At 39.0% G+C, this 24,382-nt stretch overlaps 1 protein-coding gene across 7 annotated transcripts in view; it reads left to right on the top strand.

Annotated features, from left to right (window-relative positions):
* The window catches only part of ITSN1 (intersectin 1), a 217,705-nt gene that overhangs the window by 103,558 nt on the left and 89,765 nt on the right, over positions 1–24,382 (top strand). For all 7 annotated transcript variants that reach the window (XR_006192990.1, XM_042903100.1, XM_042903097.1 and 4 more), the window contains exons 11-16: positions 1,546–1,661; positions 8,230–8,492; positions 10,604–10,753; positions 11,372–11,512; positions 18,116–18,203; positions 18,342–18,481. Coding sequence is in view for 6 of the 7 variants with exons in the window: in XM_042903100.1 (XP_042759034.1) it covers positions 1,546–1,661; positions 8,230–8,492; positions 10,604–10,753; positions 11,372–11,512; positions 18,116–18,203; positions 18,342–18,481 (898 nt within the window). In the remaining variant the exon portion in view is untranslated. The remainder of the gene's footprint in view (positions 1–1,545; positions 1,662–8,229; positions 8,493–10,603; positions 10,754–11,371; positions 11,513–18,115; positions 18,204–18,341; positions 18,482–24,382) is intronic.

Raw genomic sequence — 24,382 nt, 5'->3', positions numbered from 1 at the left:
AGCATCCAACTCTTGATTTTGGCGCAGGTCATGATCTCATGGTTGTGGGATTGAGTCCCACATGAGGCTCCCTGCTGAGCATGGAGCTGGCTTGGGCTTCTCTCTCTCTTCCTCTCTCTCTGCCCCTTCCTCCCCCCCCAAAAAAAAAATAAGAGAAAAGAAGGCAGGGAAATTCTGCCTGTGAATTCTATACATTGGATAGGCAACAAAATACTGGCAATGTAGAAATTATAGTCAGGAAGCTAATTAAAGAAAATTATCCTAGTCTGAAACACAGTTTCAGTAGAGATATCAAGAGTAGACCAAGGTCCAGTTTGGAGAGATCTGCAGTGACTGGTATCCTCTACCTACACACGCCACACACACCTCTCCTCCCGGACAGCGATGTCTTTTTTTTTTTTTTTTTTAATTTTCTTTTTTTTAACGTTTTATTTATTTTTGAGACAGGGAGAGACAGAGCATGAACGGGGGGGGGGGGGGGGGGGGAGGTCAGAGAGAGGGAGACACAGAATCTGAAACAGGCTCCAGGCTCTGAGCTGTCAGCACAGAGCCCGACGCGGGGCTCGAACTCACAGACCGCGAGATCATAACCTGAGCCAAAGTCAGCCACTTAACTGACTGAGCCACCCAGGCGCCCCCAGACAATGATGTCTTTAGGCTTTAATTTAGAAGACAAACATGAAATCTTACAAGCACAAAGAACAGAAAACACACACACACAAATAAGACTTTCTGGGAAAGCCGAGGGGAAGGAATTCCCACAAAAGGAAAAGAAACAGTGCCGTTGCTGTGAGCGCATACATGGAGTGAGCTGAGAAAATTGACTGTAGGAAGAAATGGTAGTTGGGCGGTTTGTAAGGTCTGACAGTTGCAAAAATCACCACAAGAGACACAAGGCTGGAAGCTGATAAAAAAAAAAAAAAGCGCATTAAAACAAAAAGGTAGATTGGTTTCAAAGAGCAAGGTTAATGGTTTAAGGTGAAACTAATCAGGCAACTAAGTGATTTGTTTTAGGGACTGTGAAGTGTAGAGATTTCATGTGTTTATTATGAGATAAAATGGAAAAAAAGATTTTGTAAGGGGAAGAGAGAGGCTTCCATTCAGCTGAGCTGCTAATCTTCCTTGAAGGATTTAATGTTCCGTAAAAGGGTAATGGTAACAACAGTGAACTCTTGACTGTGGACCCAGGCACTGTTCTAGACACTCGATGCCTACACTGAATTAATAATAATCACAATAATTAAAGATTAGACACTCGATGATTATTCACTAATTCAGCCCTTCGCAATTGCCCTGGTTTAGGTGATAATTCTAAATATCCAGATAAGCTTGGCACTCAGCCTCTGGTAGCATTCGCGTACTCATTTTTAAAAAGCTCTTTGTAAACAGGACCAGATCTTTATCTTTTCCTCACGATACATGAGATTTTCTCCATGATGTGGCATCATCTTTAAAAACTCTTTTCCACCGTTGGCTCGGTGCTACCTAGACGGCTTTGTGTGAATCCATTTTTTTTTTTTTTTTGCTTTGTTTCCCCAATTGCAGACGAGTTCGATCTGGCAGTGGTATATCTGTCATCAGCTCAACGGCAGTAGATCAGAGGTTACCAGAGGAGCCAGTTTTAGAAGATGAGCAACAACAGCTAGAGAAGAAATTGCCCGGTAAGGCAGTCTTTCCATTTCAGTTACATCATATTAGAGGTTTTCCGCCTCTAAGGCAAAGACGGGGGTAAAAAGAAATGTAGCTTCTGACATTCTTGCTGTATTCCCTTAACTGACCTTAGAAAGGAGACACTTTTAACATGTCTTGGATTTGACTATAGGTAGAGAAATAAGAACATTACGTACTTGGCTACTTTTAAACTGAAATCTGATTATTTACCAGCAAACAAAAATTTTATAGCTGTTATTTATAGAACACTCGAAGTTGGTAAACCTTTACAGTGCTTGCTTAGTACCACCAGTGCCGAAATAGGATGTAAAACTGCCTCTTGTTATTTTCTCACACTGTTATAAGAAAATTGGAAACTCCTTAATAACAGGAAGCTATTTTAAATTTAGTAAGAACCTATTTTTTTTTTTTTACATTTATTTTTGAGACAGAGACAGAGCATGAGCAGGGGAGGGGCAGACAGAGAGGGAGACACAGAATCGGAAGCAGGCTCCAGGCTCTGAGCCATCAGCCCAGAGCCTGACGCGGGGCATCCACGGTCTGTGAGATCATGACCTGAGCTGAAGTCAGACGCTTAACCGACCGAGCCACCCAGGCGCCCCAGTAAGAACCTATTTTAAAACACCTTCATTGGAGCGCCTGGGTGGCTCAGTTGAGTCTCCAACTCTTGATTGTGGCTCAGGTCACGATCCCAGGGTCCTGGGATTGAGCCCCGCGTCAGGCTCTGTGCTGAGTGTGGAGCTTGCTTAAGATTCTCCCCACCCCCCACCCCCTGCCTCTTTCTCCTGCTTGCACTCTCTCTCAAATTAAAAAAAAAATATGCAAATAAATAAAATTTAAAAATCCTCATCTATAATAATAAGCTCATCATACTATTAAAATATTCTAGAGCAGCTATGAATTATTGATAATGAGATGATAATTGATACTAAGAGGCAAATGAAGTTTATTATGGAGTCTCTCTATATTAATTTCCATATTTTCTTATATTTGTCAGTGTCATTTAGCTGCATTTAAAGTGCTCAGTGGTTAACTAGCTTGCTCAGGACACTAGCTCTCCCGATTTCCTCTTTAAATTAAATTTTTTTTCTGTTTACTGATAAACTTCTTATTGATAATGTTCTTTGTGTGAAGCTATGTGTCGAGTACGGTGAAGAATTTAAACGTTAACAGTGTGGTCCGTACCATCAAGAAGGTTATAATAGAATTGAGGATTTAGGGCATCCATATAAATAATCACCAAAGCAGTACCTAAGTGTGGCAAAGTCCTGAAGACAGTAGCATAGATGCACAGCACAGCTTACTTACGTGGGTTGGCATAGACTGGGAAAGGCATGAGGTAGAAATCTCTGTGCAGGAGGTCTCAGTCACGTTGAGACTGGAGATGAATAGGGTCATTACAAGTGGGAAGGAAGAACATTTCAGGTTGGTAATAATGGGAATGAAGTCTCAAAGGCAAATAAGGACAGGAATCCTTCGAATATGGAATTTTCTTTTCCTGTCTGTAGTTAGACATTCATTTAGAGTTCTGAACAGGAAGTGACATCATTGGTTTTTTGTTCATGCATTCATTCTTTGAGTAGCCATTTATTATGTGCCTCCTCTGTAGCAGAAACAGGGCCAGGTATTGGAACTAAGATGTGTAGGGACCTTTAGGGTTTTTTTTTAAATTGGGGTAAAATTCACATAACAGAAATTTGATCATTAAAAAATATACAGTTCAGTGACTGTCTCAGGGTAGGCTGCCATAATAAAGTATAGTAGTCTAGGTGGCTTAAATAGCAGAAGTGAATTAATTTCTCACAGTTCTGGAGGCCAGGAAGTCCAACATTAGGATGCCATCCAATTCACTTCCTGGTCAGGCTGTCTTTCTGGCGTGCAGATGGCGATCTTCTTTTTGTGCCCTCATATCACTTTTCCTTGGTGTGTGCACATGGGAAGAGGGAAATCTCTTTTTCTCTCTTCCTCTCTTCCTCTGTTAAAGCCGTTAATCCCACCCTCAGGACCTTATCTTAACCCTGATTAAATAACATCACATTAGGGCTTAGACTTCAGCATAGGAAGTCTGCAGGTTATTCAGTCCATGACAGTGTTGCTCAGTATACTCACAGTGTTGTGCAGCCATCAGCTCTGTCTAGTGCTGAGATGTTTTCATCACCCCAAAAGAAAACTCCATACGCAGTGGTTCTTGATTTCCCCCCCTCCCCCAGCGCTGGCAGTCAGCAGTCTGCTTTCTGCCCCTTGGGATTTACCTGTCTGGGACATTTCATATAAATGGTCTGGTACAGGGAGTGGCCTTTCACGTATCATGATAGTTTTGATTCACGCATGTTGTAGCATGTATCATTATTACTTCCTTCCTTTCTGTGATTGAGCGGACTTTCAATTTTAAGGTAGCAAAGTAAAACGGATATACCTCCTCTGCAGTCAGTAAAGGAGCAAGAAGGACTAGAAAACCAAAACACACTTAACCGTGTTTGGTCTCTAATCCACAACTGTAATGTCTGAGGAATGTCTGTCCAAAGCAGCAAAGGCCAAACAGGAATGTGGGAAGAAGCCAAGGAAGGGTGCCCACAGTTACAGATCTCAAGACCAAGTATCAAGTGACAGTTCTGAAAATAGGGCACAATGGGAATGGCGTGCTACACAGGCAGGCCTTGAGAGCTTCTCCTGTCTGGGGTCGGTTCCAAGGAGGAGCATGTGAGGCAAACACAAAATTGAATGGACACTGCTGAAGACATAGGAAGGGACATGAAAACATGAAGGGACATTGGGAATTTATTTTTAAAGGAAAAGGAAATGGTTATAAACAGAATGATAGCAAGGACTAGAGAAAAAAATGATTGGCCTGGGAAATAAGGCTAAAATTCCTAATTGGTGTTCTCAAAGAAGGAGACTGAATGATGGATTAGAAAAAATTATTTGCTGAATGTGACCTGCATAGTGATTAGGGTACATCTTGTTCTTCATTATGAAATGTAGAATACTCACCTACCTACCTCTGCCTTCAGAAATCGTCTTGTTAGAATAGAAGACACACACAAGCACAGTTATAAGCTGAGGAGAGAGAGGTAGGGAGGGAAAGATTCATGGTACAGAAAAGTCAGGGGGTCAGTTGCTCAATCAAGGTGATGGAGAAGGAAAAGCATAAACAGGGAAGGAAAGGAGGTTGGTGGTGATACAGAATTGCAGCTTTAGAGAGATTATTCTACAGGTGGTGTTCAGTGTTTTGAATGCCATGACGTGGTATTTGTCATGGAGGGGAGAGTATGTTAGCAAAGAACTTAGGATTTTTTTTTTAATTGAGATAAAATTGGTATATAGTACTGTATTAGTTTCAGGTGTACGGCATAATTCAGTGTTTGCATACACTACAACGTGATCACTACGGTAAGTCCAGTTACCATCCATCACCATACAGTTGACCCCCTTCACTCTTTTCTCCCACCCCCAAACTCCCTTTCTCTTTGGTAACCCCCCATTCTCTTTCTATATCTGTGAGTTTTGTTTTGTTTTTATTCCATACATAAGTGAAATCAGATGATATATGTCTGTTTGACTTGTTTTACTTAGCATAATACCCTCAAGGTCCATCCGTGTTGTTGCAAATGATTTCCTTCTTTTTTATGGCTGAATAATACTGCATTTTCTTTATCCAGTCATCCACCGAGAGACACTTAGGTTGTTTGCATGTCTTGGCTATTGCAAACAATGCTGTAATGACACGGGGATACAGATATCTTTTTGAATAGATAATTTTGTTTTCTTGGGTAAATGTCCAGAAGTGGAATTGGTGGGTCATCTGGCAGTTTTGTTTTATTTTGTTTTGTTTTGTTTTGTTTTTGAGGGACCTCTCTACTGTTCTTCTGTAGTGGCTATACCAATTTACATTCCTCCCAACAGTGTGTGAGGGTTCCCTATTCTCCACAACCTCTCCAACACTTGTTATTCCTTGTCTTTTTGCTAATAGTCATTTTGACAGGTGTGAGATGACATCTCATGTGGTTTTGATTCGCATTTCTGTGATGATTAATGATGATGAGCATCTCCTCATGTGCCTGTTGACCATCTGTACAGCTTCTTTGCAAAAATGTCTACTCAGATCTTCTGCTCTATTTTTTAATCAGATTGTTTTATGTTGCGTTGTATGAGTTTTTTTATATATTTTAGATACTAGCCCATTATAGATACGTGATTTGCAAATATCTTCTCTCATTCCAAAGGTTGTGTTTTTATTTTGTTGATAGTCTCCTTCACTGTGCAGAAGCTTTGTAGTTTGATATAATCCCATTTGTTTTTTCTTTCATTATTCTTGCCTTTGGAATCAGTTCCAGAAAGCAGTGTTCCATGAGTCATGTCAGTGAGCCTAGTCAGTGATGTTTCTGATAGGAGTTTCATGGTTTTAGGCCTGCATTCAAGTCTTTAATCTGTTTTGAGCTAATTTTTACATATGGTGTAAGAAGAGAGTGTGTTGTAGACTCTAGGTCTGGAGTTCTCTCTTGTCCAGCAAGAGAGTGGGACTCAGGATTGAAAATGTGGGAGAGGCTAATACCCAGGAGGAGACAAAGCCCTGAGTAAGGGTCCTTCCTCCCTTTTTTATTAGGATCAGAATGCTTACTAGTGTGATGGGCATGGACAGACTGTCAGTGAAACCGTGAACTTTAACTCATGGGCTCATGGGCATGGGGAAGAGGGGGTTTGGGAGATATGCGGTGTTAGGGGTTTGGGTCAATACAAGACAAGATTCTGGTGCAGGGTGGAAGGTTGTTTACAGCAAACATGAGGCCGCACCTCTGTTTACCTAAACTAGCCAAGGTGACAAGAAAGAGCATGCTACTTCAGGGTCAACGAGACATCTTTCTTTTGCTAATTAGCTCCACTCTGGGCAACTGGCCCTGCTGTGGTCTATGGCTCTATTTACCTGTTTACCTAATTGGTCCTTCCTTCTTGTGAAAGCAGCTTTCTGCTATTGTCCTATACCTTTGCCCTTTACTGGGGACCTTTGCCCCCTTTACCTAATCTTATTTACCTACTCTTGTCTACCCAAACTTGGGTGTGTTCATCCTATGGCTTTCTAATTCTTTATGCCTTGTTAACCCATCAGTGCAGGCTCAGGGAATTCCTAAGCTTGTTCCCTGCAAGAGTGGTCCAGTTTCATTCTTTTGCATGTGGCAGTTTTCTAGCACCATTTATTGAGGAGACTTTTCTTTCTCCATTATGTATTTTTGTTTTATTTGTTGTAAATTAGTTGACCATATAAGTGTGGGTTTGTTCCTGGGCTCTATTCTGTTCCGTTCATCTGTGCCTGTTTTTATGCCAATAATACTGCTTTGATTACTATAGCCTTGTAGTATAGTTTGAAATCAGGGAGCACGATACCTCCAACTTTGTTCTTCTTTCCCTCAAGTCTGCTTTGGCTATTCAGGGTCTTTTGTGGTTCCATATAAATTTTAGAATTATTCTAGTTCTGTGAAAAATGCTGTTGGAATTTTGACAGGAACTGCATTGAATTTGAAGGTTGCTTTGTGTAATATGGACATTTTAACAATATTAATTTTTCCAATCCAATTCTGATCATGGAATACTTTTCCACTGAATTATGTCTTTTGTTTCTTGCATCAGTGTCTTATAGTTTTCAGTGTACGAGTCTTTCACCTTCTTGGTTGAATTTATTCCTAGGACTGAGTCTCTCTCTCTCTCTCTCAAAATAAAGAAACATTAAATTAAAAAAAATTTTTTTAAACTTTTTGTTAATGTTTTATTCAATTTTTGAGGGGGGGGGAGAGACAGAGACAGAGAGTGAGTGGGGGAGGGGCAGAGAGAGAGGGAGACACAGAATCTGAAGCTCCAGGCTCTGAGCTGTCAGCACAGAGCCCGATGCGGGGCTCAAACCCACGTACTGTGAGATTGTGACCTGAGCCGAAGTCGGACACTTAACTGACTGAGCCACCCAGGCGCCCCCCCCCCCAAAATTTTTTTTTAAAAAGGGGCGCCTGGGTGGCTCAGTTGGTTGAGCGTCTGTTATGACTTCAGCTCAGGTCATGATCTCACACTTGTGAATTCTAGCCCCACGTACGTCTCTGTGCTGACAGCTCAGAGCCTGGAACCTGCTTCGGATTCTGTGTCTCCCTCTCTCTCTGCCCCTCCCCTTCTTGTGCTCTCTCTCTCTCTCTCTCTCTCTATCTCAAAATAAATAAACATTAAATTAAAAAAATTTTTTTTAATCTATTCCTCGGTATTCTTTTTGATGCCATCATGAATGGGATTGTTTTCTTAATTTCTCCTTCTATTGGCTAATTATTGGTACTGTATAGAAATGCAACTAATTTCTGTATATTGCTTTTGTATCCTGCAGTCTACTTTACTGAATCAAGTTCTTGGGTCCAAAAGGTATTTAGTGTCCTCGTGGTTATTAATGCGGGCACAGGCAGGAAGGAAACTTGGGGAGTTCTGGTTCGCATTTATACTACAGATTTCAAATGTGCCACCGAATGTTTCCTTCGAAAATAGTGTTGAAAATCATGACTTCTCATAGTTTCTCTGCTTCTCGTTTTAAAGTAACGTTTGAGGATAAGAAGCGTGAGAATTTTGAGCGTGGCAACCTGGAACTGGAAAAGCGGAGGCAGGCTCTCCTGGAACAGCAGCGCAAAGAGCAGGAGCGCCTGGCCCAGCTCGAGCGCGCGGAGCAGGAGCGGAAAGAGCGGGAGCGCCAGGAGCAGGAGCGCAAGAGACAACTGGAGCTGGAGAAGCAACTGGAAAAGCAGCGGGAACTAGAACGGCAGAGAGAGGAGGAGAGGAGGAAGGAAATCGAGAGACGGGAGGTAAGGAGCCACGGAGCCACCCCCACAGTTAGCGCCTGTGGCTTGCTCCCCTTCTCTCGTAATTGGTCAGGTGGCAGGTTAACACAGTCTCCTTCCTTTCACAGTTGCGTACTTTTAGTATGTTCACCAAGCTGTGTGACCCTGACCTCTGTCTGATTCCAGAGCACGTTCCTCACCCCAAGAAGAACTCTCTTCCCCATTAAGCAGTTACTCCTCATCCGCCTCTCCCTGCCCTTAACAGCCACTCATTCATTTGTTTTCTGTGTCCACAGGTTGGCCTGTTGTGGACATTTCACAAGTGGGATCATATACCATGTGCCCTTCTGTGTCTGGCTTCCACTTAGCTTGTTTTCAAGTCCCAAGTTGTAGCGTGAATCAATACTTTATTCCTTTTTATGACCGGATAATACTCCAGTACACGGATGTACCACATTATATTTATCCATTCATCAGTTGATGGACATTTGAGTTGTTTTCAACTTTTTTGACTATTATGAATAATGCTGCTAAGAACATTCACACTCAAGGGGCGCCTGGGTGGCTCAGTCAGTTAAGCGCCCGACTCTTGCTTTCAGTTCCAGTCACCATCTCGTGGTTCATGAGATTAGGCACCCCCCTCTTCGGGTGCTGTGCTGACAGTACAGAGCCTGCTTGGGGTTCCCTCTCTCTCTCTCTCCCTTCCTCCCCCTACCCCATTTACATTTGCACGCTCTCAAAATAAATAAAAACTAAAATATATACATATATTTATAACTATATGTATATATATATATATATCTATACACACATATATATATAAATATTTACACTCAAGCTTTTGATTATTCAGTCTCTTAACAAAAACCACTGATATTTGTTGAGAATTTTTCAGACTTTCTTCTCTGCATTTAAAAATGTATGTAGCAATATAAAAGGTTATATGGTTGGAGAGGTTGGGGATTTAGTGCAATTTTTTTTTAAAAGCCCTGTAATGATCTCATACTAATTATATTGTCTGTGCCCTTTTTTTTCCACTTTAAAAAAACGTGTGTGGGAAATCTTCAATATATTGGATGGAAGGCCTCATCAATTTGGTGCCATACTGGATAAGGGCTAAGCCAGTCTTTTGTCCGAATTTCCAGTTAAGCACATTGCTACTGAGGCAATGCCATGATTCTTTTGTGTGAATGAAATCTATTTTATAGATGGGAGATTTTCCTTTATAAAAACACAAAACACAATACTTTGGTTTCATCTCCTTTTATTGCTTCAGAAAATTTAGGGCAGTAAGCCTCTGTTCAGGCAGAGACACACAGATCCAACAGGGTTTTAATTTCCAGAATGGACAGCCAAAGGACTCAATGCCTTCCTTTCCTCCGTGTTGTTTTTTTTTTTTTTTTTTTCCCAAGACACCTTAGAGTATTTATTAAGAACTATTTAATAGGCATTTACCAGGTACCAGGCATTGATAGTCCCTAGAGATATACTGACGGCTAGTATTCCACCTGTCCTGTGGCCTGTAAAAGGGTAGTTGGAGTAAGTAGCAATTACAGTAAAGAGTGCCAGGTGCTCTTTACCCAGCAGCCATCAGAGTCAGCTCTGAGGAGGGCTGACGTTGCCACAGAAATTACAGAAGCTTCTGTGGTAAAAGAAGATGAATGATTAGAGGGCTGGAGGGCAACAAATTTTAAGACTTGAGGTAAATAATTTCTTTTTGGGTAGAAGAAAGTTTTGTTTGGGGGCATATTTCTTGTTTTTTCTTTTTGTTCTAGGGGTTTGGATTTTGATTTTACTAGATTTTTCCTTACCCTCCATGAGTCAGTAAATAAGGAAGAAAGGTTATTTTTTTTTTATCACTTCAAGCACTCTTGAAGGCACAATCAAATGGCAATGATGACATGAATCCTGTCCTCATCTTATCTAATAGCCTTTCTAAATATTCTTTTTTTTTTTTCCATAGAAGGAATACTACATTTGTATAAATTGTTTTGCCATTTTGTAATAGAGTTTCTTGCAGTGTGTAACATTTTATCCCTGAAAGAAAAGACTTCCTAGATGTTATGTTTATTAAGAGACATTGTATAATGTAAGAACTAAGAAGTTAATAAGCTGTCTGTTTGTAAATGTCACAGGCTGCAAAACGAGAACTTGAAAGGCAACGACAACTTGAATGGGAACGGAATCGAAGACAAGAACTACTCAATCAAAGAAACAAAGAACAAGAAGACATAGTTGTACTGAAAGCAAAGAAAAAGACTCTGGAATTTGAATTAGAAGCTCTAGTGAGTGAAGTTTGATTATGCTTTGGGAATACAGTTGACCCTGCGCAGTCAGAACTCTGTAACTCCTGACTCCCCTAACACATAACTACTAGTAGCCTACTGTTGACTGGAAGCCTTACTGATCACACAAATAGTTGATTAACACATATTTCATATGTTATATTTATCATATACTGCATTCTTTTAATAAAGTAAGCTAGAGAAAAGAAAATGTTGAGAAAATCATAAAGAGGAGAAAATGCATTTACAGTACTGTACTGTTATTTAAAAACATTTTTTTTAACTTCATTTATTTTGAGAGAGACAGCGCAGTGAGGGAAGGACAGAGAGAGCGGGAGATAGAGAATCCCATGCAGGCTCTGCACTGTCAACTTGGAGCCCGATGTGGGCCTCAAACTCATGAAACCATGAGATCATGACCTGAGCCCAAACCAAGAGTAGGACGCTTAACCGACTGAGCCACCCAGGCACCCCAGTACTGTACTGTTATTTATCGAAAAAAATCCGTGTGTATGTGGACCCCTGGAGTTCACCCTCGTGTTGTTCAAGGGTCAGCTGTACAGTAACACTGAACCATTAAAAATGGTAATAATAATAATAATTTTTCATGTGTTAAAGAATGATAAAAAGCATCAACTAGAAGGAAAACTTCAAGATATCAGATGTCGATTGACCACCCAAAGGCAAGAAATTGAGAGTACGAACAAATCCAGAGAGTTGAGGATTGCAGAAATCACCCATCTACAGCAACAGTTACAGGTGAGAAAACACATCCCTTAACAGCTTTTTGGCTTTCCCTGCTTTTCCTCTGATTCATTTCACTCATTTATTCCTATAAGCACCCAGCCTCCATGAGGTACTGGGCTCTGGGAAGCAAATACGAAGTCGACAAAGCCCTAGTCTGAAAAGGAGGCTGTCAAGGAAACAAACTCAACATGCTTGCTGAGCATTGCTGCGTGCCAGGCCAGACGCTCTCAGAGGCGCTGAGGGTCCAGCAGTGAGCGGCCATGAGAGCCCCCCCTTCACAGAGCTTACCTTCTATCTGCAGGGCAGGACACTGACAAAAGAAGTCAAGTGTGTACTCTTAGAGTATGAGAGTGAGTAGGAAATAGAGTCCTGGAGAGAAGGAGGGCAGTTATTTATTATTTTTTTGTAAGATTTTATTTTTGGGGTACCTGGATTGGCTTAGTTGGTTTGAGTGTCCGACTCTTGATTTTGGCTCAGGTCATGATCCCAAGGTTGTGGGATCAAGCCCTCATCAGGCTCTTTACTAAGCATGGAACCTGCTTAAGATTCTCTTTCTCTCTCTCGGTCTCTCCTTCCCCCCTCCACCCCTCTCCCCCACTCACACACTCTCAATAAAAATACAATAGTACAATACAACAAAAATTATTTTATTTTATTTCAAGTAATCGCTACACCCGAGGTGGGGCTTGAACTCAAAACCCCAGGATCAAGAGTCGTACATTCCACCGACTGAGCCAGCCAGGCACCTGCAAGGGCAGTTTTTTAAATTAGGTGGTCAGGACAGGCTTCCCTGTAAGGGTCCATTTGAGCAAAGACTTGAAAGAGAGAAGCGGTTAAGCTGTGTGGCTTTCTGGCAGAACGAGCTGTAGGTACGGAGACAGCAGTGTGAGAGCTGTGAGGCTATAGCCCGTGTTTGGGATGTGCTTACAGCAAGGAGGCCGCTGTGGTTGGAGCAGGCAGGGACTGGATCACCTGGGACATGTAGTTCACTCATGAGACTTTGACTTTACCGTGATCATGACAATAAGGGAGTGCGGCTCAGTATTTTAACGGGAGTATGAGAGAGAATTATACTGAATAGTCGGGGACATAATGGAATGCTATCAACAGTTCTGCTTCCGTTTATTAGGTATCCAGAGTTGACCACCAAGTTGCATAATATCACCTGGTTTGGTTTCACTTGTTGAACTGGGGGCAGGGGATGTCAAATTCATGTAGATGCTGTTCTGCTTGTGATCATGAAAGATGATCATTTTTGAGGTTTGTGACTTTCCTCAGCCTGATGATTTGAGATTTATCCATACTTGTGAGCAGGCTAGTAGGTTGTTCGTTTTCATCCCTAAGTAGTATTTCCTGTTGATTGACATTTGGGTTCTTTCCAGTTTGGAACTTTTATGCATAAAACTGCAATGGGTATTTATTTGCAAGTCTTGATGTGGAAATATGTTTTATTTCTCTTATTTGTGTATCAGCTTTTAGGAATGGAATTACCGTGTCATATAAATCTAGGCTAACCCTACGGGAAACCGTCAGACTGTTTCCAGGGTGGTTGTACCATTTTACTTTCTACATTTTATACTTTACATGTGTGAGTGCTTCAGTAGTGTCTCATCCTGGCCAACACTCGCTTTGTCATTATTTGTAATGAGTATTTCTGATGGATGTGTCACAGTATCTCATGTGGCTTTAATTTGCATATCCCTGAAAGCTAGTGGTGTTGGGCCTCACTTCATACGTGTATTGGTATGTATCTTCTTGTGTGTGTCTTTTGTGAACAGATCTTTTGCCCATTTTTTGTTGGGTTATTTACCTTACTGTGGAACTGTAAAGAGTTCTTTATATATTTTTGTATCAAGTCCTTTGTCAGATATTTTTACCTTCTCTATAGCTTCCATTTTTGTAATGGTGTTTTTTGAGAAGTTTTAAGTTGTAGGGAAGTTCAGTTTATTAATTTTTTCTTTTATGGTTTACGTTTTTTTGTGTTCTAAGAAATCTTTGGCCATCCCAAGGTTGCAGACATTTTCTCTTAACGTTTTCTTCCAGGATTTTTACAGTTTTCTCTTTTATGTTTAAATCTGTAATCCATTTCACATTGATTTTTATGAAAGTGTAAAGTAAGGGGTGAGGTTCATCTTTTTTTTCCATACCAATACCCAATTGTTGTAGCAACATTTATAGAAAACACTGTCCTTTTCCCTTATTGAATTACCTTGGTTGTTGAAAATCAATTAATGTGAAATCTTCAGTAGTATTCTTTTTTCAAATTATTTTGGCTATTTTACGTCCTTTACATTTCCACGTAAGTGTTAGAATTTGCTTGTCAGTTTTTACAAAAGATACTTAGAGTTTTGATTGGTGTTTCATTGAATTTATAGATCAATTTGGGAAGAATTGACATCTTAACAATATTGAGTCTTATGCTAGATTTCTCGATTTTATTCAGGTTATATTATAGTTTTCAATGTATACATTTTGTGTATATTTTACAAAGTTTATCCCTGTTTTGTGGTTTTTTGACTCTATTGTATATTGCATATTTTTACTTCAGTTTCCAATTGATGCCAGTATATAGAGACAGAATTTTTATGTGTCAACCTTATATCTACAATATTGCTTAACTCATTTTCGGCTTCCTTAGAGTTCCTATGTATAAAATATATGGTCTGTGAATAGAGACAGCTTTATTGCTTCCTTTCTAACCTATGTACTTTTTATTTCTTCATCTTAACTGCACTGATCACAGCCTCTAGTACTATGTTAAATAGAAGTGGTGAGAGTCTCCATCTTAAGGGGAAAGCATTCAATTTCTGACTATTAAGTATGATGTTAACTATAGGTGTTTTTGTTAGATTCCCTTTATCAAGTTGAGGGACTTCCTTCCTGTTCCTTTTTTGCTGAGAGTTTTAGTCATGAATGGGTGTTGAATTGGCTCATAACTTTTTTTTCTGCATCTACTGAGATGTTCACATGTTTTTTCTCCTTTATTTTGTTCATATGGTGATTTATATTGATTAAAATTTGAATGTTAAACCAACCTTCTATTCCTGAGATAAAACCATATTTGGTCATGGTGTATTGTCATTTAAAAAAATATTTAACTTGATTCAATTTGCTATTACTATCTTTCACTTAAGTTCATGAAAGATACTGGTTTATAGTTTTCTTGTAATATCCTTAACTAGTTTTGTTATCAGGGTAATAAATGAGAAAATAGTTGGCGAGTATTCTTTCCTCTATTTTCTAAAAAAGTTTGTGTTGAAATGGTGTCTTTTCTTTAAGTTTTTCATTCATCAGTGAAATAAATCATCTGGGCCTGGAGTCTTTTTCTTTCTTTCTTAATTTTTTTTTTTTTTTTGACTTTTATTTTAGAAAGAGAGAGCTGGGGAGGGGGCAGAGGGAGAGAGAGAATCTCAGGCAGGCTCCACACTCAGCAAAGAGCCCAACTTGGGACTCTATCCCAGGACCCTGGGATCATGACCTGAGCCAAAATCATGAGTTGAACACTCAACTGACTGAGCCACCCAGGCGCCCCTTGTGGTAGGACTTTTAATTGCAAAATGTAATAGGGGCGCCTGGGTGGCTCAGTCGGTTAAGCGGCCGACTTCGGTTCAGGTCATGATCTTGCGGTCCGTGAGTTCGAGCCCCGCGTCGGGCTCTGTGCGGACAGCTCAGAGCCTGGAACCTGTTTCGGATTCTGTGTCTCCCTCTCTCTGACCCTCCCCTGTTCATGCTCTGTCTCTCTCTGCCTCAAAAATAAAATAAACGTTAAAAAAAATTTTTTTAATTGCAAAATGTATTTAATAAATATAGGGGTATTTACATTTTCTGTTTCATCTTGAGTCTAATGGTTTGTATCTTTCAGTGATTTTTTTCGTTTCATCCAAGTTGTCAAATTCATTTGTATAAAGTTGTTTTATAATATTTTCTTATTCTTTGCAAGTCTGTAGTATCTATAGTGATGTCACTTCTTTCATTCCTGATCATGGGAATTTGTATCTTCTCTACCCCTTCCGATTTTTCCTTTTTCCCTTTCTTTCCTTTCTCATCCTCGTCTTCTCCATCAATCTAACTAGAAGTTTATTGGTTTCATTGATTTTTTTTGAAATAAGCTTTTGGTTGTGTTGATTTTTCTTTATGGTTTATCTGTTTTCTGTTTCATTTACTTATACTCTTTATTATTTCCTTCCACCTACTTATTTTGGCTATAATTTCCTTTTTTTCTAGCTTCATAAAAAGGAAGCTTAGATTACTGAACTTGAACCTTTTTTCATTTTTGATATAAACATTTTAAGGTATAAATTTCCTTCTAAGCATTATCATAGCCATATTTCACAAATTTTTAATGTGTTTTCATATTCATTCAATTCAAAAGCCTTTTTATTTCCTTGGTAATTTCTTCTTTATTTAGGATTATGCTGTTTAGTTTCCAGATATTTGGATTGTTTCCCATATATTGTACTGATTTCTGATTTATTTATATTATAAACTGTGAACATAGTATGTATAATTTCAATTCTTTTTAATCTTTTTGAGTTTACTGTGACTTATTTTATGACTCAGCATATGATCTATGTTGGTGATTATTTTATGTGCGCTTGTAAAGAATGTGCACTCTGTTGTAGTTGGGTGGAGTGTCCCATAAACGTCAATCAGAGCAAATTGATTCATGGTGTTTTTTGTGTTTTCTCTGTCCTTACTGATTTTGTGACGTCTTCCAGCTGTTGCAAGAAGGGTGTTGAAAGCTCTAGCATTATAAATTTTTCCATTTTCTTCCCAGTTCTGTCCGTTATTTTTTCATGTACTATGAAGTCCTAATCGATTGGAGATATTAGGATATGACATACAATGTAAATAGTATCAGATGTCCACTGCTAGAAGTTGTTTGAACATATTAAAAAATGCATGTAACTTTTAAAAGTATATACTTCTATATGGTAACTTTTTTTTATATATGTCTTTCATTAACTGTGAGAAGTTTCATAAAATATTCTTTTGGAAAATTTAGGAGTGAAGGCCATGTGTTTATTATCTCACCGAATGCTCTGTGACCAAACACATTTTTATTATTGAAGTTTGACACTTAGTATGTTCACTTATTGATAATAAAATACAAATCAGGGTTCCTGAAAAAGTAGTGAAGTGGAAAATAACACATGGTTTGAAGTAGGCCTTGTATATCACAGGTTATGAGATGTTGGTTCCCTTTCCTTACCGGAAATTAGCAAATATTTGCTATGTAGCTGAGTCAGGTGGCCCTTCATATTAGTTTGACTTATTTCAGAAACTTAGGTTAACATTTAAAAGTGATGTTGATATAAGTAAAATAGTCTCTGATCCGAGCTAGGCTTTATCTTGATGCATCATTGTTTATCTTGGTTCAGGAAAGAAACTTTGGGTTTGGGTAAAGTAAAGGGCCTTTCCTCAGTTGAGGGAGGAGAATAGGAGAAACTCAGTTGGCTGGCCCTTTCTGGGGAAACAGTCTGAATTGTATATTCTTTTTTGTCCAGATTTGGGGAAAGGGATATGGATTATTCATATGAGAAGATGCTTCCAGATCCTCTCTGTTGAGCTAAATCTCTCTACTATTCAGACTTGGAGCACACAGAAATTTATTGTATATAAGCCAGTCTGTATCTAAGGATGGTTGTTCCAAAAAGACTGCTCCTTAGCCTGTGATGAAGATTTTCAATTAAGGCATTTTTATTTTTTGATACCAAAATTCAATGCAAAGAGATTTTATTTTCAAGTTTTCATTTAAATTCCAGTTAGTTAACATATGTGTAATGTTAGTTTCAGATGTAGAATTTAGTCATTTATCACTTACAACACCCAGTGCTCAAGGTAAAAATGAACATCAACTATTTGTTATTCTGTGCTGGAAAGGCTGTCATTTACTGAAATGTGTAGAAACGACATAGGATAATTTCAGTTGAAAAGCAACTCCAGTGCTTAATGGGTCATCCACAAAAACTCAAATGGCCTTTGAGTGGGGTTAGCTTTTTTCTTATATCAGTTAAAAAATAGTTGGTTCAAGACTTTCATGTACCTGTTTAAAATTGTAGGTCCATCCTCAGTGGTTGGAAAACATATATGGCAGCCAAGATTCTGTTGTTAGGAATGTCATTTTGATGTGTGTTTCCATCTTCGGGTGTATGGTAAACCTCACTTCAGCCCTGTGAAATATCCAAGTTCAGAATAGAGTCGTTCCTGTTCAAACCACTGAGTCAGTTTACAAACAAGGTCCCTGTATTTACATTTGATCCCAGTGCAAGGGAGAGATCATTCCTTTCAGTTTTCTCTGCTGAGTTGTACTTAGAGTACTTTTTTTCAAGCTTATAAATAGACAGTAAGTCAACAAAAATTTAAGAAATGTCAAGAGAGCCATAACTGTCTTAGCTTTATTTTAGTGAAAAGCATTTGGCAAATAGTTAATTGCTTGGCAAGAAAGCAGGCGCTGCCCTGACTGATTAGATGCAGTTTCAACATAAAGGATTTGGGGATGAGATTAGATGAATCTTTGAGAGATGAGAAAACAGAGTTCTGTCTGCTTGGCCAGAACATAGGTTTCGTAGGTTTCCTTGTCATTTCATTGTTGTTTTCCTCCTTCTCTCCTAGGAGGCTCAGCAAATGCTTGGAAGACTTATTCCAGAGAAACAGATACTCAATGACCAATTAAAACAAGTTCAGCAAAACAGTTTACACAGTAGGTGTTTTCTTTTTCAAATTGGCCTTTATCCTTTCCTAATGGTAAGAATTTCCTCCGGTGTAATGAGACCATTTAAAACGCGTTTTCCTCACTGCCAGTTTGCTTTTCTTACCTTGCCATGTTTTTCTAAAATAGGAGATTCACTTCTGACACTCAAAAGAGCGTTAGAAGCAAAAGAAGTGGCTCGTCAGCAGCTCCGAGACCAACTGGATGAAGTTGAGAAAGAAACCAGGTCAAAACTACAGGAGATTGATATTTTCAATAATCAGCTGAAGGTAATTATCCATTGTGTTCCTACATCTACGTCCTACCCTTTAATTTTCCTAACTGGCCAGATGATTAGTTGATATTTAATCCCAGGTAGAAAAATTTATTATGCTGGTTTGTCCGCCTTCCTGAAAGCCTTCATACTTACCCTGCAATCTGAATTGGACTTGTCTCTTTAACATATAAAGATGAATTTGGTGTTTGTAAATGAAAGCTGAGGGAGGGGCCCCCACATGACACCTGTCTTCAACCTGAATTACATTTTTATACATCTCCATCCTTTTGTCTGTTGCTCACTACATCAAGTCGGAGTCCAGAAGCTAGGCTCCAAAAGAGTCTGTCTTTGTTCTTTGAAGACGACTAGAAAGGGATTGTTTTCCCTTTGAAAACTACGAATTGTTCTGCCACTTCTTACCTTCAAGATTGTCCTTGAATGGGAGTCTTTATTTTGTTACCTCACATTTTAAAGTGTTATTATTTGATGGAGTAATGGCTTTTGCCCCTGTGGCAGAAATGGTAGTGGTTCTGTCACGTTTACATCATAGAATTTAGGAAAATGCCAAAGCGCTTAAGGAATGTAGAAGTGGTTATGACAGCCTACTTGTGATTGGTGCCTTTGATTTAACTTCAGTTTTATCATCTTAAGACTGTTAACTTTTACAAGAAAACCAGAGTGCAAAGCAGTTAATTTCCTACCAACAATGAGCATATACTGTAGATTTAAGTAAATACTGGAATTTTTAGTCAATTATGTTCTCATAATAAATGGGCCATACTTTCCATTTTCATTTCCCATCTCAAAATCCTTTATACTTAATTCTGATTTTGCTTTTGGCACTAGGAAAAAGTAAAACTCCTTTATTATTAAAAAGAGGGAAAAAAACCAGGAAGACTATTTAAGATTTTAGTTGGCCTTTGGAATGAGATTCTAAGCCATATTGTTCAGACATCTGAGTCTGAGGTATTTGCGTCTCCCCCTCACCCCCGCCTCCCCAGAGTAATAGGTAATGAACTTTTCTCAACCAACTGAGTGTTTTTCTTTGCTTTGATTCTTACACAGAATATGTACTTGTGTGTGGGGGTCTATATGTATGTTCCATACTTGTACGTATATAAGTACTGGGAGTAGAGCTGTAAGTTCTCCCTCTCTAGAATAAGCCCAATAAAAATGCTCACATTAACTCTCACTGTAACTTGTCACTATTTCAAGCAAAAAGAATATGATTACAGTGCTTTTTAATAGTCTCTTAGAATATAAACTGTTAAATATTCAGGTATCTTCTGAACCCCGGGCAGTAGTCCAGATTTCTGCCTTGATCTTAGGATTCCTTTCTCTAGAAATTGGACTCCCAAAACAAAGTTCATGTATTAGAGGATGACCCTGCAGTGGATGATTTTTTCCCAAATGCCGAGTCTATTTATGGATCATTTTGGCCGTTGAATTGCTGTTGCCATCACTGAGTCCCTGTTACTGTGTTTGATTGATGCTGCCTTTACTGTTAGAGTTGCTGATACAAAGTCTAACTTTAGCCCTTTATCCCATTTTATTCCTTTTCCCAAATATACTCATTTTTAAAATAAGAACATTTCTTTCTGTCTTCATTTTTATTTTGGTTTTCCATTATTAACTTTAGTGTAGAGAGTAAAAAAATTACAGGCCAGTATAGCTTTACTGTTTTATTTAACAACTGATTTGGAGAACTCGACAAATATGTTTTATTGCCTTACGGTTATTATTTCTAGTATTCCTCTCATGCCTGGTGAAACCACAACAGAAACAGTTAAATCGAACAATCAAAAGATTTATAATTTGATTGAGACAACTCCAGAGGCAGATTTAAGACTTCATCTCTTGAGTATCTCCTGCCTACTTTTCTTTGTTGTAGTCACATTGGAAAATATGAAGCATTTTTTCCCTGACTTTAGAGCATGTATTCTTTAGTAACTATAACTCTTGTATGATGAGATGGACCAGGAGAGCCAGCATTCGGACCCCTGGGGTTTCCTCAGTGCCTCTCTTAATACAGTGGTGCCTTTACAGCATTCACACTAATGATGCAAAAATTACTTTGGTCTTGCTGGGAGTGAAACCTTGGTGATTGTCCAGTCATTTCACACACCTTATCTAGTTGGTGTGAACTCGCTATATCCGAAACCTCCTCCCCCCAAAAGGAAACCAGCTGGAAAGTGTAGAAGAGAAATGAGGACTTAGCAGTTTTATTTCATATTCATGTAGATTGTTCCCCTAGGAGAAGAGTGTAATTCACTCATTATCAGCTAGTATAGTGACACTGGAGAGGTCCCTCACAGCATGCAGCATTTTAAAATTAGGAGACAGAACATTAAACCTGTATTCAATGGCTGGCTCCATGAATGAGTATTCTATTTAACAAAAACCAATTTCCATATTTCTTTGGTAAACAACTACTTGTAATAAGTCATCTGCTTCTTTTGGTGCACACTCAAAGTTCTGTCTAGTCCCATAGTTACAAGGTCAAGTAGGGAATCATAGCACCCTGCTTTAGCCCAGATTCTGGGTTAAAGACAGTGATCGGGACGTCTTAAATGTATTTAGGTTCTTGAATGTAGAAGAGTTTAGAGAGTAAGTATGTTTTATCATTTTCTCCTTTTTTTGTTTTTTGTTTTTAAACATACAATCTGACTTTGTCCTTTCTACCAGGTGGCTAGTTCAGATGCATTCTTCTTTTAAGAGTCTCTCCTTTCTCTTTACCTCAGGAAGAATTACACTCCTGCTTCCTCATCCAAGACCTGTTAACTAGTGATGGAAATTCTCAAGTCATTCATTAAAGAGGAAAAGAATTACTTTTGCAGTCAGGTTAACAGTATGTTTCATATAGGTAGCAACGTATTGAGAATATAAAGCATATTTACAATTACAGTCGTGTTTTAAACAGCTCCAGATTCAGGGATATGAAGCATTTCCCTCTGGAAGTCTCCAGAGTCTTCTTACCTGGTCTCATAGAAATTGAGGGCTCATTCTTTCCTTTCAGGAAGGGTTATTTTTCCATATATTTTAATAGACATTTACCTAATAGAGGTGATATTTATGTGTTCCAAAAATAATCCCAGGGCATAACTGTCTTTCTTTTTCTTTTTTTTTTTTTTAAATTTTTTTTTTTCAACGTTTTTTATTTATTTTTGGGACAGAGAGAGACAGAGCATGAACGGGGGAGGGGCAGAGAGAGAGGGAGACACAGAATCAGAAACAGGCTCCAGGCTCCGAGCCATCAGCCCAGAGCCTGACGCGGGGCTCGAACTCACAGACCGCGAGATCGTGACCTGGCTGAAGTCGGACGCTTAACCGACTGCGCCACCCAGGCGCCCCTGTCTTTCTTTTTCTAATTTATCACCCCAAAGCAAGAATTACTTGAAAAAAGAAGCATACGAATCTTAATATAGCAAATATACTTTGCTTTTTTAAGGCCAAAGGAAAGACCTGGGTGGGGGGTGGGTAGAAATGATGGCACACTGAGATAATGACTCTTTGTGCTAGAAATCCCGATTGGCAGCCTTTATATTTATGCTGCCTTTTATATGGAGAGTAAATTTTAGCTTTTTGATGATCAAATGAAATACTTGACCAGTGATTCAATCATGAATAGTTGATGTTGCTAGCGGGAATTAATACTTCTTAAAGTAATTTTAATTCAGTGGATCAAATTTGTTTTACCATACTTTTCTGCTTTTAAAATGTACTCCGTATGCAGCAACTATTTTCTCACGCTAAGAAATCAGTAGGCCTCTCATATTTGTGTTCTTGAAACATCAGTTTAAAATTATTATCTATGACTTTCTCTTTTTACTTCATTTTACTGGAAAGTCAAAGGTCTCAACATATTTGGAAGAATCCAGGTGCCTCAAGGGCACATAGAGACATTCTGATCATTGCTTTTCTTATATACAATGCCTTGCCCGTAGGTATAAAATTATGGTTCTAGCAAGGGTCAAGTAACATTACGGATAGGGACTTTTCGGATAGAAGCACTTGACTTCCCCTTGCCCTTGGCATTGTTAATAGTTACTGTAACAGTTTTCCTTGGTGCCGACAGCCCAGTATTCCATATTTTCAGGTCATAACTATGAGACAGGGCAGTAACATAATGTATATAGCCTTTAGCTTTCAAGGCTTCAAGTGTATGGCAAATAAGAGAATCCAACACTCAGAGAGGCTAGACGTTGTGTTTCACGCTGAGAAGTTCGAGTCCTTGTTAGTTCCCGTCTAGACACTGTATGCTGGACAAGTCCTAACGTGAGTGGCATTTACACTGGAGCATTTCCTTTTTCCCGTCAGTGGCAATGGAGGAGGCAGTGTTGCAGTGCCTGGAAGTTTTCCTGAGCTGCGTCATCCACTTAGACTCTTTTCTAAAGGTCTCTGTGCCCTACTCAGGCAATGCTCCTCCTCCTTAGACTGATCGTGAGGAACCACCTCTATCTCTGTGCTTCCGTCTCCCCCACGTAGACGAGTGCTCGGTGTCTAAGACACGGCTTACCATGAAGTGCTAAACGTTCTTTGTAAAATTAGTTATTATAAATCGTGGAGGATGGGTGAATCTTTCCTCTTGACAGACTGTGTGTGTGACGGTGGAAGCTCTGAACTATAAGCTGGATAAAGTACCGTGTACTGTAGTCTTGTCTTTATGACAAGTATTTTAGATCATTGAATTTGCCGCTTGGCTGCACAACGTTGAAAGACAACACTCAATCATGATTTGGGTCTATGTGCCTGTTTCCATCATATGGGAGACAGTATTATAGTCAGTAATACTATTCTAAAAGTGGACATTTTATTTCTTAGCAAAATTGATTATTTAGGACTAATTCAGAATTCAGAATTATATTTTTTAATATACTTGGGAAATCAGGCTTCTTAAACTACTCAAGAGGCCATTAAAGGTATAAATTCTGCCCATACGACACCTGTCCTAGAAGTTGCTCCTAAGAACTGAATTGATGTGGAAATGAGAATGCCACTTATAGTAAATAAGGTTTTTGGCTTAACTGAGGCTTTTATGCTCTTGGTTTCAGACACTTGCTTTCATGGCAGGCTCATTCATTATGAAGGCGGTGAAAGGCAAAATGTTTAGCAGCCAGGGGAAAAAAGACAAGAGCTGGAGAACGAACTGCAGAACAGAATGAAAAGTCAGGAAAAAAATGCACATGAAGGGAAACAATGAAGGAAAGAAAAAGATCCAGAAAGAGGAAATACAGAGACAGCAAGAGAAATGAATATAAATTCAAATAAAATAACAACATTGCCTTCTCATATTAGTAGAACAATGTTTGGCTGTTTCATAGTTTACTACCTTACCTTATTCAAGATTAAATATTATTTTTACCTGTATGATCCTTTTGAAAAGACCTGTTCTGCACAGAAGTAATAAAACTCTCTCTCATCTAATGTACTTGTGTTTCTGGCAACTTTATGTAGAGTCCTTGAATATGGAAAAATGATTAGAACATGCCAAAGACTCAAAATAATGAACAGGTATTGTATATACCAGATCCTATGCTGTACCCATAGGTTTGGTTGGTTGGTTGAGGTTTTTTTATAGTGTGGGTTTTTCTTCTGCGGTTTTAAAAACATTTAACAAAAGGTGATTTGGGAAAGAGAAAAAAAGCAGAATTCAATCTTCGGGAAAAACATATCTTTTTAAAAAAATTCTCGTTTAGCCAGTCTTTGACCGTTTTATCCTTTAGAATAACATTTATTTATTTATTTGTTTGTTTGTTTGTTTCTTTTTGAGAAAGAGAGAGGCGCAAGCAGGGGAGGGGCAGAGAGAGAGTGGGGACAGAGGTTCTGAAACAGGGAGCTGACAGCAGGGAACCCAGTGAGGGGCTCAAGATCACCACCTGAGCCGAAATAGAAGTTGGACGCTCAACCGACTGAG

This window comes from Panthera leo, chromosome C2 (genome assembly GCF_018350215.1).
Source record: "Panthera leo isolate Ple1 chromosome C2, P.leo_Ple1_pat1.1, whole genome shotgun sequence".
Lineage (NCBI taxonomy): Eukaryota > Metazoa > Chordata > Mammalia > Carnivora > Felidae > Panthera > Panthera leo.
The sequence above is the reverse complement of the archived record's forward strand: the minus strand, read 5'-3'. Positions and strand labels throughout refer to the sequence as shown.